Source organism: Morus notabilis, unplaced genomic scaffold (assembly GCF_000414095.1).
Source record: "Morus notabilis unplaced genomic scaffold, ASM41409v2 Scaffold280, whole genome shotgun sequence".
Classification (NCBI taxonomy): Eukaryota; Viridiplantae; Streptophyta; class Magnoliopsida; order Rosales; family Moraceae; genus Morus; species Morus notabilis.
The window spans coordinates 77,968-94,556 of record NW_010367253.1 but is presented as its reverse complement, the minus strand read 5'-3'; the positions used below and the strand labels follow the sequence as shown (position 1 = coordinate 94,556).

The 16,589-nt window shown below is 41.9% G+C and overlaps 1 protein-coding gene across 1 annotated transcript in view; it reads left to right on the top strand.

Annotated features, from left to right (window-relative positions):
• Positions 1–15,793, top strand: part of LOC21388918 (EIN3-binding F-box protein 2) — a 23,193-nt gene extending 7,400 nt beyond the window's left edge. The window contains exons 13-16 of the mRNA XM_010112170.2: positions 13,828–13,971; positions 14,197–14,268; positions 14,855–15,001; positions 15,350–15,793. Of these exons, the coding sequence (XP_010110472.2) occupies positions 13,828–13,971; positions 14,197–14,268; positions 14,855–15,001; positions 15,350–15,534 (548 nt within the window). The 3' untranslated portion in view covers positions 15,535–15,793. The remainder of the gene's footprint in view (positions 1–13,827; positions 13,972–14,196; positions 14,269–14,854; positions 15,002–15,349) is intronic.
• The last annotated feature ends 796 nt before the right edge of the window (positions 15,794–16,589 follow it).

The window sequence follows — 16,589 nt, the reverse complement described above, 5'->3', positions numbered from 1 at the left end:
TATTATTAAAATAATATAATTATAATATCATATTATTAAAATAATATCATTATAATATCATATTATTAAAATAATTATAATATTATTATAATATCATATTATATGATAAAATAATAATATTAGAATTATTAATATAATTATGATATTATTTGTTACAATATTACTATTACATTATACAACAACAACAAGCCTTAATCCCAATTTAATTGGAGTCGGCTATATGGATTTCACTTTTTCGCACAGTTTGTTTGAAATTAAATTTTCTTGAAGGCCTAGATCTATAATGTCTTTTATAACTATTTTAGTCTACGTAATTCTTGGTCTACCTCTCTCTCTCATAGTATTAGGTATAAGAATGTCCTCCTAAGCAACAACTGGTGCTTCTAGTGGTCTACGTTAGACATGCCCATACCACCTCAAGCGACCTTCTCGCACCTTATCTTCTATTGGTTCTACACTTACTTTACTACGAATAACTTCATTTTTTATGCGATCCATTCTCGTATGGCCACTCATCGATCTTAACATACCTATTTCTACCACACTCATCTTAGATATATGTTGTCTCTTAATGGCCGAACATTCACTACCATATAACATAGGTGGGCATATTACAGTCCTATAGAACTTTCCTTCAACTTAATAGGCAACTTGCTATCACATAAAACTTCCATAGCATTCTCACTTAACCCACCTTGTCTTAATCCTATGTTGAATATCCTCTTCTATATCTCCTTCGTACTGCACTATAGACCCAAGGTACCTAAACTTCCTAGAAGTCCCAATTTCCACACCATCTAAAGAAACTTCATCACTCTGATTACTTGAGTTACTAAATCTACAATGCATGTATTAAGTTTTCGTCCTACTTAACTTAAATCCCTTCGTCTCGAGAGTTTGTCTCCACAGTTCTAACTTACGGTTAACTCATTCCCTATATTCATCAACTAAAACTATATCGTCCGCAAAAAGCATACACCAAGGAACTCTATCTTGGATTTCTCTTGTCAGCTTATCATCAATTAGGGACCCCTCTCAACTAGCGGCCTAAGGAGAAATTGCATTTAAGCGGGCTTAAGCCTATAGTTATGTCGACTCTTACCTGCCTGATCGGATAAGGACTAAGAGCAGATCCTTGGTGAAGGCCGATCCGAATGGGGACCTCTGTCGTGTAGCCTCCAGCAATTCTCACACTCGTGACCACCCCATCGTACATGTCATTAATTACCTTGATATACCTAAAATGCACTCCTCTCTTTTCTAGCACCCACCATAAAACTTCCCTCAACACCTTATCATATGCCTTTTCTAAATCTATAAAGACCATATGTAAGTCCGTCTTGACTTCTCTGTACTTTTCCATCAGCATCCTAAGAAGAAAAATGACTTCCGTGGTTGATCTGTCTGTCATGAAGTCAAATTGGTTACCTGAGACTGTAGTTGTGGTCCTTAATCTCCTTTTGATAACTCTCTCTTAAAGTTTAATAGTGTGTCTTATTAACTTTATGCTCCTATAATTGTTACAATCCAGCACATCTCCTTTATTCTTGAAGATGGGACAACAATACTTTTCCTCCAAGCATCAGGCATATGCTTCTTCTTTAGTATCTCATTAAAAAGCTTAGTGAGCCACACAATTCTAACATCTCCTAATGCCATTCAAACCTCTATTGGAATATCATCTGACCCACATGCCTTCCACTTTTTCATCTTTCGTAGTGCAGTTTTAACTTTCGAGACTCTAATTTCTCTTTTGTACATCACATTAGGTTCTCCTTGTGACCTAAAATTATCAAACTCTATCGTATGATCATCATTATAAAGCTTCTCAAAGTAACTCTACATTTCCTTAATGTCTTTATCTTTTGTTAAACCTGATCTGTATCATCCTTAACACACCTCACTTGATTTAGATTCCGACACTTCCTTTCTCTTATCCTAACTAGCTTATATATATCCTTCTCTCATTCTCTAGTCCCAAGTTTCCTATATACATAATCTAAGTAAGTAAAACGAGCCTTACCAATTGCTCGCTTACCTTACGCTTTGGTAAATCTCTATATAAACCCCTCTTGGTCGTAATAGCCTTTTGGACTTCCTCACTCAACCATTAGGTTTCTTTCCCAGGGAGGCCTTTACCTCTAGATTCTCCTAGTACCTCTTTTGCCACTTTTCTAATGCAGTTGGTCATGGCATCCCACATAGTATTTACATCACCTATATATGACCAAGTAGCCTCATCTAACTTCTCTTTAAAGGCCAATTGCTTTATTCCCTTCAAATGCCACCAACGAGTTCGTGGGAGGTAGTTTATCTTAGTCCTTTTATAGCAAAGCTTAATGCTCACATCTAAGATCACTAATCTATGTTGGGTGGCTAGTACTTCTCTAAGAATTACTTTACAATTCTTACATAGAGAACGTTCTCTATACCTTGTGAGAAAATAATCTATCTGGCTCAAGTTTCTCCCATTCTTAAAAGTGATCAAGTGAGAATTTCTTTTCTTGAAAAATGTGTTTGTTATGATAAAATTATGTCCCAACGCAAATTCAAAATAGATTTTCTTTCTTCATTTGGAGCTCCAAAACCAAAACCACCGTGGATCCTTTGGAAGTTTTCCCTATCCTTACCAACATGCCCATTGAAATCGCCTCCAATGAAAATGCTATCCTCATTGCCTATACGACAGACTAAGTCATCCATGTCTTTCCAGAACTTGACTTTAGTTTCCGCATCCAATCCTATTTGTGGAGCGTACGCACTAATTAGATAGATGAACTTATTTTCTAGTACCAATTTGAGCATAATATTTCTATCTCCTATTCGCTTAATCTCAACAACGTCATCTTTCACAGTTTTGTCCACTAGAATACCAACTCCATTGCGATTCATTTCCTAACCTGTATACCATAACTTGTGTCCTAAATTTTCAATCTCATTTGCTTTCTCTCCTATCCATTTTGTTTCCTGTAAGCATGAAATGTTAATTCTTCTTCTTACCATAACATCTACTAACTCCATAGATCTACCAGTTAAAGAACCTACATTCCAACTACCTAAACGAATTTTTCTATCATAGGCTAGCTCTGCCCCTTGCACACGTCCATGAATGTGCAAGGATCCCCCTTGCATATTTTTCACCATATCTAGGGCCTGACATGGCGCATGGGCTCACTTTTCTTCCCGCACACGTCCATGAATGTGCGAAGACCCCCCTTGCCCATTTAAGACTATACTCGAGGCCCAGCATAACGCGTCGCATATAGGGAACGCCCTAACAAATTCTATGTGAGTGAAATCCATGAGAGTGACTTATTTTTACGCTGGCCGTCAACCTACCGCAACCCTCCTCCTTTACCCGGACTTGGGACCGGCTATACAAACGCATAGACGGAGTTACATTACTATTACATTATATTATATTATATTATATTACGAGTCTGAATTTTAAATTGAGAATGTAAATTTTAAATTTCATTAGGAGTATTATGGGTATTATGAAAGTTTCATTAATTGTACTATGTTGATTCCCGCACAATCTAAAAGTTAAAGTTGTCTTTGGGTTGCTTCTGATTTTGGCAGTAGATTCTTCCAAAATTCTTCAAAAAGCACTTTTAAGGAGATTTACCAAACACTAAAATTAGCTTTTGTTACAAGCAAAAGTTGATTTTTGGAACAAAAAGCAATACCAAACCAATCCATAGTATTCTCTTTCACAAAAAGTTTTCGACTGAGACAACCACAGTGCAACCCAGTAATTAATTCTATCGCTAACATCAGAGGAGTTTCCTTGGACGTCGTCAAAGACACGATTTTTCCGTTGTAACCACAAAGCCCATGTGTAAGGGCAACAACATTTCACGATCTCCTAATATTCTTTGTACTTTCATATAGAACGTCACAGTCAAATAACTCTGAGATATTGTTAGGGACTACCCAAACAATCCTGAACTTTTCTAGAACATGCTGCCATATACCCATCGAAAACGGACACTAAAGAAAAAGGTGATCCCCCGTTTCATTAGCATTTTTGCAGAAAACGCACCAGCTAGGAGATAGGTGCAAGTATGGCTTTCTCCTTTGTAACAAATCACAAGTGTTAAGTTTATTTGACACAAGCAACCAATTAAAAATTTGTACTTTAGCAGGTGCCGAGACGCTCCAAATAAAAGGACAGGCTAAAGGAAAGAAAGGATTGATCATCAATGAGAGATTTACAAGAAAATGACCCCGACCCCTCCAGAATCCACACCCACCTATCACAAATAAACTCGTTCAATCTTTCACTCTCTAGACAACCCAAAAGCTCCATGATTCCACCCAATTTCCAATCACTAGGCTCCCTCCTAAAATGGAAGTTCTAGAACACCGTACTACCCTCTCCAAGAGTGTAAAATGAGGGGATAGCTGAGTTATGAAGGGACGAGTTCCTATAAAGACTTGGAAATCGATCAGAAATTGATTCCTCTCCTAACCACACATCTTCCCAGAGCCTTAACCTCCTCCCAGAGCCTTAACCTCCTTCCGTCCCCCATCGTAACCTTGATGTTTGCTTTAAACTCATGCTGCAGTTTTCTTAATAGCTTTCCAGGGACTCCTAAATGTTGCTCCATCACAAAAGCCTGATTCCCATACTCCAAAAAACCAACCCAAACTTGCTTCTAATAACTCTGCACCACAATGAATTACTCTCCTTTGGAAGCTCTGAAACCATTTTGACAAAAGGGCTTTATTACGGAGAACCAAATTACCAATCTCCAAGCCACCCTTCTCTGTAGGTTTGCAAATTTCAGCCCAAGCTACAAGATGATCTAGTTTTGTCTCCTCACAACCTCGCCAACAGAAAATCCCTCATTAATCTTTCAATCTTAGCTGCAACTCTTTTAGGGATTTTGAAAATCGACAGAAAATAGATCTGTAAAGATGACAAAACCAATCTAATTAACGTCAATCTCCCTCTGCGAGAGACAACGATCTCTTCTGTCCATCAAGCCTCTTTGCCACCTTTGAAATAACCGGTTCCCAAAAAGATGATCTAATCTGTCCATCAAGCCTCTTTGCCACCTTTGAAATAACCGGTTCCCAAAAAGATGATCTAATCGGATTCCCACCTAAGTTTAAGCCAAGAGATTTAATTTGCCACACCACAACCGAACAACCTCCACCTCCAATGGCAGCCAGACTTGCCACTTCCACCACTTCCATATTGATGCCCAAAATTACACTTTTTCCAAATTAACTTTCAGTCCAAAGGCCAAACAAAAAGTATTGATGATGGCCATCAAAGATCGAAGATTATGCTCATCATTAACCAAGAAGAAAAGAGTATCGTCTGCGAATTGTAGATGAGATACCTTTATCCGCTCTATTCCAACTTCCAAGCACCAAAGCACACCATGATCAACCGCTTTGTCCATCAACCTCCCAAGAGCATCGGCTACCAAAGTGAATAAAAACGGAGATAAAGGATCGCCTTGTCTTAATCCTCTTGAACCCCGAAACTTTCCTCGTGGTCTTCCGTTTATGATTACTGCAAAGGAAACGGACTCCAAACAACCTTTAATCCACTTTCTCCATTTATTCCCGAAACCCTTCTTCTCAAGCAGAGTCCAAAAAATCCCTCTATACATGGTCATAAGCCTTCTCGAAGTCAATTTTAAAAAACCACCCCTTCCTTGCCTCCCGCCCTATAATCCTCCACCTTATTAGCAATAAGCTGCAGAACATCTAGGATTTGCCTACCAGCAACAAATGCTCCTTGTGTTTGCGAAATCGTACTTTCCATAATGCTCTTTAAACGGGAGGCTAAGACCTTAGAGATGATCTTGTGTAAACTAGTGACTAGACTAATTGGCCTTAAGTCAGTAATTTTGCAAGATTTAGTCTTTTTAGGGTTAAGGGCAATATATGTCTCATTAGTGACTCCGTTGACCACACCATTCGAATAAAAATCCTCCAAAACTTCCATTAGCTCATCTTTCACCATTTCCCAAAAAGGTTGGAAAAATGCCATAGTGTAACTATCCGGTCCCGGAGACTTATTCCCATCACATTCAAAAACAGCCATCTTCACTTCGTCTACCCCAAAAGGCTTCTCCAATTCCTCTCACCTTCCATGATTCTCCCGTCCACCGTTTCTAATCTAGAAATTGTGTTATGAGCTTTCCTGGTGTTCATCAGCTTGTGGAAGGGTTTGGTATTAGTATCTCCATCTCTAGCCCAAGAGAATTTTGATTTCATCACCGCTGCCCTTTCCTCCCTAAATAGCAATTCATTTAAATCCTTCTTCACATTAACCCTTTCCTCCAACTCATTAGACCACTTGGAACTCCCCTCTTTCTTATCAATCTCCTCAATTCTTTTATACCTCTTCAACTTTTATACTCTCAAACCTCTAAAAACCTCCTTATTCCACTCTTTTAACCGAGGTCCTCAAACTCTTGAGTTTCTTCATGAACTTGTACCCTGCCCACCCTTGAAAAGACTCCTCTCCCCACCATCCCACAACATCTTTTTTGAAACACCGTTGATCTAACCACATGTTTTCAAACCTAAATGGGGAATGTCCCCATTTTGGAGGATTCGTAGTTAAAATAACCGGGCAATGATCTGTCCAGTCTACAACAAATGGGCTCCTGGTTGAATTTTGACCATGTATATGAGGCATTGACAACTAGCTCAATGATTTCCATCTCTCTAATCAAATTGTCGAACATTCTCATGCTGCGAGTTGATGAAGAACTGTTCGTCTTTTCACTTACATTTCTCACCACATCCCCCCCCCCCCCCCCCCCCAACCCAAAACACCATCTCTCTCCACATATCTCCTGAAGCCCTGCTAACAAAGCCCAAAATAGCTCACTTAGCGACACTTTCATTGGACCGTAAGTCCCTGAGAACCACCAATCCTCAACACCATCCATCCAAATATGAATTGACACCGAAAATTCTCCGATCAGACTGATAAGTACCACTAAGAGAATAGCAATACGATAGAGAAGTAAACTTGAAGTTGTATTAATGGCCACAAATTGGAAAGATAGAAAGTACAGGAAGAATAAGATATATATTGAGCTTTCGAGAGGCTCAATTCTCTCCCAGAGGAAGTACTCCACTCAACTCACCGATTGCCTAACTTCCTCCACGGTATCCCCCCTTTTGTTCTATTACAACTGATTTTCCCCACCAACACAGATCCCCAGGACTCACAAATTTCCCAAATTGGCCTTAAGGTACCAACTAATTCTCCCCCCTCACGTGCTTGCCACGCCTAGCATAAGTGAACCGAATGGGAGGCTTAACAGTACTCCCCTCCCAATGAGTCACCTTGTCCTCAAGGTGAAAAGTGGGAAACTGGCCTTGAATCAGCTCAAAAGGTTCCCATGTGGCCTCTGTAGGAGACATGTTCTTCCATTGAATCAGCACCTCCAGTGGTTTGGCTCCTGTTGCCGAAGTCGTTCGCAACCCCAGCACTTTCTCTGGTTCGATCAGCAGCTCGTACTCAGACAGGTGGGGGGGGGGGGGGGAAGCTCGGAGATCACGGACGTGGCGCCCCCCGCGCGACGAAGCTGGGAGACATGGAACACGGGATGGAGAGAAGAAGACTCGGGCAACTGGAGTCTATAGGCAACCGATCCTACTCGCGTGAGGACTTTGAAAGGCCCATAGAACCGGGGAGCGAGCTTCTCTTTAGATCGTCTTGCTAAGGATTTGAGTCGATAGGGGCGGATCTTCAAGTACACAAGGTCCCCAACTTCGAACTGCACATCCCGGCGATGCCTATCCGCTTGGTGCTTCATCTTCTGTTGTGCCCGAAGCAATTGCTGGTGTAATTCATCCAAGACAGTGTCGCGGTCCCGCAGTTGCTGGTCCACTGCCGAAAAAGGCGTGGAGCCAGCCTCAAAACGCAACAAATGGGGCGGGTCCCGACCATAAACAACATGGAAGGGCGTTGTTCGTGTGGCCGTGTGAAACAAAGTATTATACCAATACTCCGCCCATGGAAGCCAGTGCGCCCACGTCTTGGGCCGGGTGGATGCGAAACAGCGCAAATACGTCTCCACGGAGCGGTTGGCAACCTCGGTCTGCCCATTCATTTGAGGGTGATATGATGTGCTATGCTTGAACACCGTGCCCTGGAGACGGAAGAGCTCGGTCCAGAACTTGCTAATAAACACCTTGTCCCTGTCGGAAACGATGGAAGAGGGAATGCCATGGAGGTGAACTACCTCTTTAAAGAAGATTCCTGCCACCGATTAGGCCGTGAACGGGTGCCGGAGTCCCATAAAATGGGCATATTTGCTCAACCGATCCACGACGACTAAGATAGCGTCGACCCCCTCGGATCGCCGAAGACCTTCGATGAAATCCATCGAAACATCCTCCCAAATGCGGTCCGGTATTGGCAAGGGTTGCAGCAACCCCCCAGGAGCCAGAGTGGTATTCTTGTTTTGTTGGCATACTGCGCACTGGGCAACATACTGGAGAATATCCCGCTTTATCCCTGGCCCATAGAAACAGGCATGCACTCGCTTAAGAGTTTTCAAATAGCCTGAGTGGCCACCCATAATGCCGTCATGCAGCTCTGCTAGGATGGTACTCACCAACTGTGCGGAACGTGGCACCACCAGCCGGTTATGGTATAACAACCGTCCTTGCACGAGTCTATACCTCGCAGGCCTAACTCCGCCCTGTTTAATGGTGTCAACCACTGCCTTAAGCTTCTCATCTCCCATGACTTGCGCGACAAGGTCCCCGAGTAATAAGGAATATGGAGCAGCCAGGGCGGCGAGGGAAGGAAGTGGCTCCCGGTGAGACAAGGCGTCTGTGGCCCTGTTGTCCAATCCCGGCTTATAGTGAATATCAAAATCATATCCCATGAGTTTGGTGAGCCACTTCTGATACTCGGCACTAACCTCCCGTTGTTCTAGCAAGTATTTAAGACTCCGTTGATTGGTGCGAACCACAAAACGGCGGCCCAGAAGGTAGTGGCGCCACTTGCGGATGGCCATTACAATAGCCATCAATTCTCACCATAGGCGGATTTCAACCGCGCGCGAGAGGAGAGGGTTTGGCTGAAGTAGGCGAGGGGGCGGTTGTTTTGCATCAACACCGCCCCAAGGCCATGGCCGGACGCATCTGCCTCCACGACAAAAAGCTGAGTTAAATCGGGCAAGGCCAATACTGGCACCGTTGTCATGGCGTGTTTGAGGCAGGAGAAAGCCTTTGTTGCCGCGGCATCCAGTGGAAGCTGTCGCGCTTAAGTAGCTGAGTGAGCGGCCAAGCCAGCGTGGCATAACCGGCCACCAACCGGCGGTAGTAACCCGTAAGTCCCAGGAACCCTCGCAGTTCTCGCAGCGTAGTTGGCATTGGCCAATGGAGCATGGTCGAGATCTTGGCTTCGTCCGCTGAAACCCCGTCGGCAGAGATGATATGGCCGAGGTACTCCAATAGGGATTGGCCAAATGCACATTTCTTCTCATTAGCGAATAGCTGGTGCGCCCCCAAAATGTCTAGCACCCTTCGCAAGTGGATGACATGATCGTCCATGTTCCGACTGAACACTAACATGTCATCAAAGAAAATGAGTACAAAACGCCGTAGATGCTCCTTGAAAATCTCATTCATGAGGGCTTGGAAGGTTGCTGGGGCATTGGTGAGCCCGAAGGGCATCACCAAGAACTCATAGTGGCCGTCGGGGGTGCGGAATGCTGTCTTTGGGACGTCCTCTTGCCTTACATGGATTTGGTGATATCCAGACTTGAGGTCGAGTTTAGAGAAAACTGTGGCCCCCTGGAGCTCATCCAATAACTCATCAATCATCAGAATCGGAAATTTGTCCGGCACGGTCGCTTTATTCAACGCGCGATAATCAACGCAAAATTGCCAACTACCATCTTTCTTTTTAACTAGCAGAACGGGGCTCGAGTAAGGGCTAATACTTGGCTGAATTATCCCTGTCGCCAACATATCCCTCACCAAGTGCTCAATCTCGGTCTTTTGAATTTGCGGGTACCTGTAAGGGCGCACGTTTATTGGTGCAATGCCCGGTTGGAGAGTGATAGCATGATCACGGCTGCGACTCGGTGGTAGCCCCTGCGGCCACTCAAAGATACGCCGGTACTGTTGCACTACCTCCACTAGGGGCTGTGGAATAGCAGCCTATTTTTCCCCATCTTCCACGGAGATGCACCCCAGTTCCAGCAGCACCCCTTCATCTTGCTCACGAAACGCCTTGACCATAGCCTTGAGCGATGCCATGGAATGGCATAAGTTGGGATCCCCTTGAAGGGTCCCCTGGGGGGCGTGGCCCATGCACTTGGGCCTTTGGGATTGAAGGGAGCTGCCTGGTCGGGCTCGCAGAGGGGCCCCCACTCAACGTCAGGGCCCACAGCCCCGTCGGCGCTGATTTGTTCAGTTGGATCATGTTGTTCCGGTCCTTGACCCGTTGGGCGTACTCCATGATTCGGGTCAACCTGCTGGGGTTAGCCAAACAGACCTCCGCTCGAACATCCGATTTCAGCCCATTGATAAAGGTGCTCTCCATCACCTTTTCCGAAACTTCACTCAGCGGAGAAGCCAATAGTTCAAACCACCGACGATACTCCCGCACCGACCCCTCATGGCAGAGAGCCAGAAATTTTTCGCAAATGGACCCCTCTTGGGTTAAACGGAATCGGTCCAGCACATGAGTCCTCAATTCTAGCTAGCTGTGAATAGGCCTCCGTCCATCCGCCCATTGAAACCACGCTAACGCCTCCCCTTCCATGCAGATCACCGCCGCCTGTAGCTTCTCGGGCTCTGTCAATCAGTTGATTGCGAAGTAGCGCTCAGCTCGGAACAACTAGCCCTCTGGGTTTTCCCCATCGAACACGGGCATCTCCAACCGATGCGTGCGCGGCTCACCCCGTTCCCAATCTGGACGCTCAATCCCGGTGGGTCCGCTTTGGTTGTCCCTCCTCCCCCGCGGCGGACGCCGTCCCCTAGTTCGAGGATTCCGGATGGAGCAATTTTCCCTTATTTCCCCCACTTGCTCCTGTTCGTGACGGATCCTCCAATTTCTAGAGCGCCTGTTCCACCCGATCGAGCACCGACATACGTGCCACGATGGTATTGATGCTTCTCTCCAGAACCGCGAGTCGCTGTCGATCTCCTCGGATCTCTCGCAGCTCCCGCTGAAACTCCCCCGGGTCTACTTCTTCCGTCGGTGCTTGCTGTTCCTCCACCCGGTCCTCCACCACCTCTCCTCGGCCTCCAATCCTTCTGTTCACCATCTTCCGACGTCTCGCTCTGATACCAGATGATAAGTACCACTAAGAGAATAGCAATACGATTGAGAAGTAAACTGGAAGTTGTATTAATGGAACTACAAATTGGAAAGATAGAAAGTACAGGAAGAATAAGATAGATATTGAGCTTTCGAGAGGCTCAATTCTCTCCCAGAGGAAGTTCTCCACTCAACTCACCGATTGCCTAACTTCCTCCACGGTATCCCCCCTTTTATTCTATTATAACTGATTTTCCCCACTAACTAACACAGATCCCCAGGACTCACAAATTTCCCAAACTGGCCTTAAGGTACCGACTAATTCTCCCCCCTCACGTGCTTGCCATGCCTAGCATAAATGAACCGAATAGGAGGCTTAACACATACTTTCCAAAACATGCACCCTTTTGACATCCCATATTACTAAAATTCCTCCTATCCACAGTTTAAATCCGGCCCTCCAAATACTTCCTATGAACCTCCTGTCCATCTCTTGACTTTTGATCTCCTGCAACACTACCAAATCTAGACTTCCCTTGCGAATTACTTCCTTTATCCTGCTTCTCTTCAACGGGCAGCAGCTACCCATAACATTCCATGTCATTAGCTTCATTTATCACTATTTATACCCCTTTTGCTCGCAGACATATCATAGTTAACGTTAAAAGCTAAGTTATGCAGCTCTCCATTGCCTCCTCTCTTTCTCGCTGTCTTTCCAACCTTATCTTCCTTTTTACTCTCTACCGTAGATACCAACTTAAGCTTCAATTTATTCAACAACTCCTTCACATCTCCCCACTGAATTAATATGCCATTAACTTTCACTAACCCATCCGTAATTAACCCACTCTTATCCAATACCCCTTTAATTTTGCTATGCCCTTCGCCCGCCTGAGTCTCCTTGTTTTCTTGTTGCTTAATCTCGCTCCTCTCCTTGATCCCCTCCACAGTACCCTCCTTGAGCACTCCATTTTCTTCTTTCGTTTAGGAGCAGCCTTGCCTATTCCAAACCTGCAAATTGATCTTCATTTTCAGGATTCTCTGTCTCGGTGTCTGACCCAATGTCTTCATCACCCTCAGAATTGCTACTATACTCTGTCGACGAGTCCATCGCGTCGGTCTTGTTATACTCCTTGCAAGTGCGTCCTCAACCAAATCTTTAATTCTCATTAAATCCTCTACTGCTGCTCCGTTCTTGACTCTCGAAACCCATATGGCTCTTTGTTCTCCTTTTGAAAATAACTTTCCCAAAGATTTTGGCGTAGTTTCACCCCCACTCGATTTCGCTTCATCTTTGTGTGTTAACTGTTAGACCCTAGGATTTCTATTACCGGAAAATAGGCAAGAACAGAATGAAATCAAGAAACAGTTATTCTTATTCACTGAAGGACTTTTGGAATACAATTCAGCAGTTCTTCGAGGGACTGCAAAACCTCCCTTAGCTGGCTAATTGGCCCAACTAAACCTTTACTCACTAATTTCCTACTCGACTAATCCACTCTTTCCCTATTTATATCCCTCCCCTTTCCCTAATTCTGTTGTCTCAACACCCCCCCCCCCCCCCCCACTAACTACCCCCCGATTGGTTACATTTCATTAACCATCCTACACTTGCCGCTGTTCCCTTCCCTAACGACACCTGTCTTTCCCCAGGGCCTACAGCCGTTTCCCTCTCCTCACAAACACCTGTCTTACCAAGGGTCTGGTCTTATCATTAACCTCAACGTACAGCTCTCACTTGGCCTTTTGCCCTTTTGTATGGGATCGTATTTTAGACACAAACTTTAGAAGCTGCAACAAAATAAATTAAGAAAAAAATTGCTTTTCTTATCAAAAAAGGAAAGCCAATTGCTCTTTGGCTTTTTCTTTCTGGCTGCTCGCACCAATTCATTGAGTGATCTTCTGATTCGCAACTTTTTTTTGGGCAACTAGTGCTTTTTTTCACTCTTTTTATAGTATGCATCTCAAATGTCTTGCCATTTTTGGTTGCCAAAAGAACAGATAAAAGATAAGAGACAAAGCGAAACAACACCAGCAAGAAGAAAACAGGAGAGACAAAAAAAAAAAAAAAAAAAAAAAAAAAAAAAAAAAAGGGAAAAAAAAAAAAAAAAAAAAAAAAAAAAAAAAAAAGAGAAAAGAGGCTCAATGGCAGTGAACCATATGGGATATTAAGAAATCAAATGATTTTTGAAGGGAAAGAAATGCTATTCGAGGATTTATTTGAGAAGGCATAATACTTAGCGTCTATTTGGGCTTCAATAGATCCATCTTTTAAGCACTTCCCGTTATCTTTGATTCTGTTAAGTTGGGATGATGTCCTGAAATAAATCTCGCAGTGTGCTTGTGTTTAGCTTATTGTTTTTGTTTTGCTTCTCTTTTGTTGTTTTGCTTTTGTTCAGATGAATTTCTCATCCATCTTGGAACTTCCTTTGTAATCTTCTCTATAAATGAAGTTCTTTGTTCTTTATCAAAAAAAAAAAAAAAAAAAAAGAAGAGAAAAGAAAAAAAAAAGATTGTTGAAAGGGCATTTTCTGATTTATATTTCACGTCTTCTCTTCCAGGTTTGACTAATTTGGAGAATTTGAATCTTTCATTCACATTAGTGACGGATGGTGGTTTGACAAAGTTGTCTGGATTGGCTTCTCTTAAATCACTTAATCTGGACACTCGCCAAATTAGTGATTCAGGACTTTCTGTCCTTACTAGTAAGTATTTTTCATGCAAGTTTAGATTTGTCATTTCCCTAGCTGAACTGTGTATTAGTTATGCAATTGATCAAAATTTATGATAAATCATTCACCGTATTCTGTTTTTACTCGTGTAACTAAGGCCTAGTGAACGCCATTGACATTTTTCAGTGATTTATCTTATTAAATGTCAAATATGCTTGGTTATGTCAAAGTCATTGATTGGATGCTTTTCGAATGCAGGTCTTATTGATTTGGCACATCTGGATCTTTTTGGGGCTCGTATTACAGATTCTGGAATGAATTATTTACGCTGTATGTTAGAGATTGTCGTATTTACCCTTTTTGTTTTGTCAATGCATTAGGTTTGGCATCAATGAATGGGCTTCTTTATATGGTATTACATGCACGAGGAATGAGTTCTCTAAACTTGTTCTTTTCTATAGATTTACTCCTAGATGAATGAATTATTCATTGTTTCTTTCGATTGTCGGCAAGGATCTGGTTTTCTTTCCAGTGAATATGGTCAACTGGTTTAATTTATATAGGTTGCAACTAGGACGGATGACTCTGATTTTATAAAAGTTACTAATTTGTCAGATCTGTGTCATCCTTTATTGAGTACGTCCCACTTTAGATCAGAGTTTTCAACAAACTCGGATTTAATTTCTTCGCAATTGATTCACATACCAGTGCAACTCTTGGAATGATTTTTGTTACCAATGTTATATGGTTACTACTCAATGTCCCAGTTCCTTGAGTAGGTCTTTTTTGAATCAAACGAGTAAAACATGAGAAACTTGGCCCTACATTTGGACAGCTCATATTGGATTTTCTGTGTGCATGTGTTTTGTTTTAGTTATTGCTAATTGTTAACCCATATGTTTTCCACATCAAACAGGCTTCAAGAAGTTGCAATCCCTTGAAATATGTGGTGGAGGATTAACTGATGCAGGTGTCAAGCACATCCAAGGTCTTGCGTCTCTACGACGGCTAAATTTGTCACAAAACAGCAACCTGACAGATAAGACCTTGGAATTTATTTCTGGTACTTTCTATAGGTCTCAATTAATTTCAGATCTTCACATAAATAAAGTTTTTCTGGCGAGATCTGACAAGCCCTACATAAATATTTTCATGCATGTGGTGCGACTGATGTCATGGTTTTTAGTACAGAATGATAAAACAACAGTGTACCCATTTTTCTCAATTTGATTGCCAATTTTAAACAACAGTGTCCCCATTTTGTGTATTGTGTGGAGGGTTTTTAAGTTGTAACCTTTCTAGCTTGCTGCAACTTATGACCATTCGCTTTTCTTACTGCATGAAAATTGAAACATATATGAGCTGCTGTGATGTCTTTTATTGTATTCTCATTTTTCTTTCAATAATGCAGGATTGACCACGTTAGTATCACTAAACATATCGAATTCTTGCATTACCAACGAGGGGTTAAATTACTTAAAGCCTCTGAAGAGTTTAAGGTCATTGACTTTGGAGTCCTCCAAAGTAACTGCATCCGGAATCAAGAAGCTTCAGTCTGTTGCCCTTCCTAATTTGGTTAGCTTCCGCCCAGAATAGGTTCAATCACATTTATAAGATCCTCTGTAAATAATATGCTACCAAATACTAGGGCAGCTTTTTGTACAGGCTAATATAGTAATAATGTTATAAAATGGTAAAACGAACCTAGAATGTGGGCCAGAAACCATTGTCATAAATGTACAAATGACCTACTTGTGAAGCATGTCAAGTGTATATTGAACCTCATCTTTGTAATAAACTGTACATATATGATATAACCATAAGCTGTGTTTCAGAATTTTTACTAAAATATTAACCTCGTTCATTTAGCTCTTTCGAGTTAGGAACTTAAAAGAGTTAAAAAGTTTCAGTTTAGTGCGCTTTAGCATAATAGTGTGAAAGATGTGAGAGGATTTCCAGGCCATACTTCGCCACACCATCACTATTTTTTTTTTATTCTTTCGGTGTTGAACAAGTCATGCTAAGCTTTTCACCAAAAAAACAAAAACGACATGCTAAGCGGTCAGGTATTAGAATTGATCAAAGCTATGTGGAACTGAGAAAGCTTGTATATTTGGTATATAGGTTCAAAATAGGGTGGTTTGAATTTTTGTGGTTTAAAATGAAAATTTTGAAAAATGTGGTCTGAATTTAGTCTGATATCACATTTGGATATCAGTAGTTGAGGTGTGATTTGAAAAGAAAAGAAAATCTAAATTTTTTTTTTGATGGAAAATCTAAAATTGTTTTGGATGTGTAACTAAAACTTTTTTTTTTTAATTTAATTTTATTATTATTATTATTATTTGTAAGAGAAGAGGTAAGAGTTGAGTTAATAACGCTGTAGAAAATGGGTTCGGAATGTTGAAATTAAGGTGGATGGTAAATTTGAAATTGATGTATTTGTTTTCTTGTTTAAAACGTCACGTCAGAGGTTTGAAATCGGCCTCTAAAATTTGACGACATTTTTGGTTCAAATCATGTGAACCATTTTACCAAACAGGTAATTAATGCTAGGTCTTTTAACTTTGTTTGAATGAATGAATTACCTAGGCGATACATGAAAAGAATGTCTTACTATTTATTCTTTCAAAGTGCACCATTCAAATATC